At 39.4% G+C, this 3685-nt stretch overlaps 1 protein-coding gene across 1 annotated transcript in view; it reads right to left on the bottom strand.

Annotated features, from left to right (window-relative positions):
- Positions 1–474: 474 nt before the first annotated feature.
- The window catches only part of LOC116463514 (protein FAM81A), a gene marked incomplete at its 3' end in the record, with an annotated part of 72058 nt that continues 68847 nt past the window's right edge, over positions 475–3685 (bottom strand). Inside the window, exons 5-6 of the mRNA XM_032146643.2 lie at positions 2104–2233; positions 475–581 (exon numbers count right to left, since the gene is read on the bottom strand). Coding sequence (XP_032002534.1) covers positions 475–581; positions 2104–2233 — 237 coding nt within the window. The remainder of the gene's footprint in view (positions 582–2103; positions 2234–3685) is intronic.

Raw genomic sequence — 3685 nt, 5'->3', positions numbered from 1 at the left:
CTGTAAGGTAATATATTCACAACTTCCAGGGATTAGGACACGAAGATATTTAGAGGACCGTTATTCAGCCTACCACAACCATGAACCAAACCTTCAACACACTTACCACCATTAGTAATAATATAGTAGATGCTCATTTACGTCATTGATTAATGGTCATCGGCTCCCCAGACTAAACTCCACAAGGATAAGAACAGAGTCTGGTTTGTGTTCATTACCAGATCCTCAGCCCCTAGGCCAATGAATACTCAATACACACTTGTTGAATGAATAGGTGGATAATTATCCAAACACAAAAAACAATAATTATGAAGGAAAACTGGCAACATGCTACATGGAAACTTTTCTTTTTAACTTCCATTATTGTTTTGAATTTGTGCAATAAATAAAAACCAAGAGGAAAAAAATCATAATATTGCATAAACTCATAAAGAACTTTAAGTTTTTTTTTTTTTTAATAAATTGATTGCTTACTTAGTGTCCAAAAGCTGAAGCTGGTGGTTACTGTCTCTGTGGGACATCTTCAGTTTGGTGCTCTGCTCTGATATTGACAAGTCCACTCTGTTCAAAAGCTGAGAAATCTGGAAAAGAAACCTTGCTTATAAATATCACATCTAACGTCTTCAGATGCAACTTCAGAAAACATTTAGTAAGCATTATTCTAGTCAATGGCATTAAGATTTGATCTAATTTGATAAATTCATTTATGAGTCTACCTCATCTTCCCACCTCCATTTTCTTTCTTATATACCCATCGAAAATCAAGACCAGTAGCACTGCCAAAATATTCATCATGCACTAAGCACTTAATTTTTATTATAGTTCTCTGAGGAGCAAGCCCAATTCCCGCCCAAGGGCGCAACTTCAACCAGCTGTCATGATAGTCAACCTTACCTTGGAATTTCTACCATCAGCATAACGGCTAATCATAGAAAATAGAATTTTTATTGTTTACAAAATCCATCAAGGTCTCAGATTTACCTCCATAACAAGTCAGGTCACCAGTCAATATAACTTGTAGACTATCTCCCTCCTATTCCCTTCTCACACCACCTACCCATGTCCCTTGTCTTTACTGAAATTTAACAAAAACCAGTCCTGTGTGAAATTTCTGCCTTTTCTGCAAAAATTAGAATGTTCCATGTTCTTTACTTAGAGATTTGTGGTTATTTGTCAGATCCAGAAGAAAGAGAAAGAATGTCTCTTTTGATGGAGATCTGTACATATTTTACTTGGCTTGGCTATAAAGAAGCTTATGATTTCCTTAGCATCTCTTCTCTGGTGTAGTAATTCCATCCCCACTCATTCTTCAAAAAAGAAATTATTATTGGATTGTCTTTTTATTCTTTTTCATAGTTTTATAATATCTGTATTTTTCACATAAGTAGCTTTATATTCTTATTGGAGATAATTAAGGTATAAATGTATTTAACCCAGTAAGTTAACCAGATGCTCCTATTTTACTGGAATAGTCTCTTTAAACAAACAATAGCAAATAAGGCAGATACTGTGGAAAAAGTCCTAGGAGACAGGCCCTATGATGGCAAAGGGAAACTTTTAAGTGGCCAAAAAACAAACTGAAATGCCAAAAGTTTTGCTTTGTGAAATTAATCTGTGATGTCTGAGGTCAAATATTCTCATATTCATTAGCCTGCCTACGCTCTAGCTTTGCCTAATTTTGTCCCACATACAGACTATGTGATGAGGTAGTACATACAATGAGTCCCAGGGAATACATTATTTCCTGAATCAAAAATTGGGACGAGTGGCTTGTAAAGGAATGCTTGATCGCTTACATGTGCAAGAGATAGCTTTCAAGGTGTCATTTAGAATTTCTGGAATGTATTCGTTGTTCTAGGAATGTGGTGGTGGGGGAAAGAATTAGGACTATACCAAACAATTTTGGTGGTTTGGTTGCCAGACACATGAAGGGCTATTCTAGTGAAATAGGAAAGGAAGAAGCAAAGAAAAGATGCTTATGATTGGCATAAACCCATGCTAGGTGCCCCAGCTGGTTTCTCCTTTAAGAAATAATCAACACCATGTTATTCTTAGCTAAGAAGAAATTACCTGCTTCTAAAAGCTACCTGAAACAGGTCATACCTGTCCCTCTGCGTCTTTGATTTTCGTTTCCAAGATAAGTTTGGCAGCCTGCTGTTCTTTGTTCAAGTGCTGGAGCCCCTCATAGGTCGTTTTGTGCTCTGCAGAAAGTCTAGCTATGCTGGCATCACATCTGTCCAGACAAAGAACAAAGCTGATTCTTATTAAAGTTTAAAAACAATGCGCCAAACTTCCTTACACACTCTGAAATGCAAAACCCACTGAAAGAAACTGCGCTATCAATCATTCTTTTGAACAGAGGTTCAAATGAATTCAGAGAGCTGGCCTCATTATCGTTTTTACGCTAAACCACAGGGATGTTGCTTAATAAGGCTAGAGATGTAACCACCAAAGAAATAAAGTCTTTCCAATGATCATGAGTACAACACTATGTGCAGTGAGAGGCCAATACAAAGAGCAGAGCTAGTGTGCTGGATGTGGTCTGTCACTCTTAAGTACCACCCCTGCCTTTCGAAGTTGGGGGCCTCCTTGGATTTGGGAGGCAACTTCTACCATGTTGGAAAATATTACTTCTAAACTTTGACTGAATCTCTTGTAAGGCTGTATAGTATGAGTGGCGTCTACAGCAGGGGAAGGCTTTGCAGCCAGTTCAAGCTGTAGTAAAAGCTGCTGCCCTGTGGGCCTTGCAACTTGGCAGATCCAGTGGTACTCAAAGTATGTGTGGCAGATGAGCTGTGTAGGGCCTCTGTCAAGTCCTAATAGGAGAGTCACAGAATGGACCCATAAGAGTTTAGAGCTAACTAATTCTCTGTTCTGAGACAATATTCCTCTGTTGAGAAGTAGCTGCTGGCTTGCTACTGGGCTCTGGTAGAGACAGAATGCCATTAGGTGACTCTGCAATCGGAGCAATCCATCATGAATACCACACTAGAAGGTGGGCCTAGAACAGCACTCCATCTTCAAGGGGAAGGGCTCAAGCAGATTCAAAAGGCACGAGTAAGTTACAAGAGCCCAAATTCCCACCATGGCATCTATTCCTGCTACTGCACCAACTCTCCTTCAGTCCATGCCTATGACTTCTTCATCTTCTCCCTCCTGCTGCTTGGGAGGCTGAGGTTGAGGCAGGAGAATTGCTTGAGCCCAGGAGTTCAAGGCCAGCCTGGGCAACATAGCGAGACCCTGTGTCCTCAAAAAGATAAAATGATAATACAAAAAAAAAAAGCAAAAAACAAAAAACCTGTGGTTTCTAGAAGAGTTCTTGATGACCAGGTGGACTGAGGGAAAAGTCAGGCCTGGCTCAACCTACAGAATGGGAGAAAATTTTTGCAATCTACTCATCTGACAAAGGGCTAATATCCAGAATCTACAAATACAAGAAAAAAACAAACAACCCCATCAAAAAGTGAGCAAAGGGTATGAACAGACACTTCTCAAAAGAAGACATTTATGCAGCCAAAACACACATGAAAAAATGCTCATCATCACTGGCCATCAGAGAAATGCAAATCAAAACCACAATGAGATACCATCTCACACCAGTTAGAATGGCGATCATTAAAAAGTCAGGAAACAACAGGTGCTGGAGAGGATGTGGAGAAATAGGAACACTTTTACACTGTTGGTG

The sequence above is a fragment of the Hylobates moloch genome, unplaced genomic scaffold (genome assembly GCF_009828535.3).
Source record: "Hylobates moloch isolate HMO894 unplaced genomic scaffold, HMol_V3 SCAFFOLD_40, whole genome shotgun sequence".
Taxonomy (NCBI): Eukaryota; Metazoa; Chordata; class Mammalia; order Primates; family Hylobatidae; genus Hylobates; species Hylobates moloch.
Note: the sequence above shows the minus strand (reverse complement) of the source record. Positions and strands in the feature narration are given on the sequence as shown.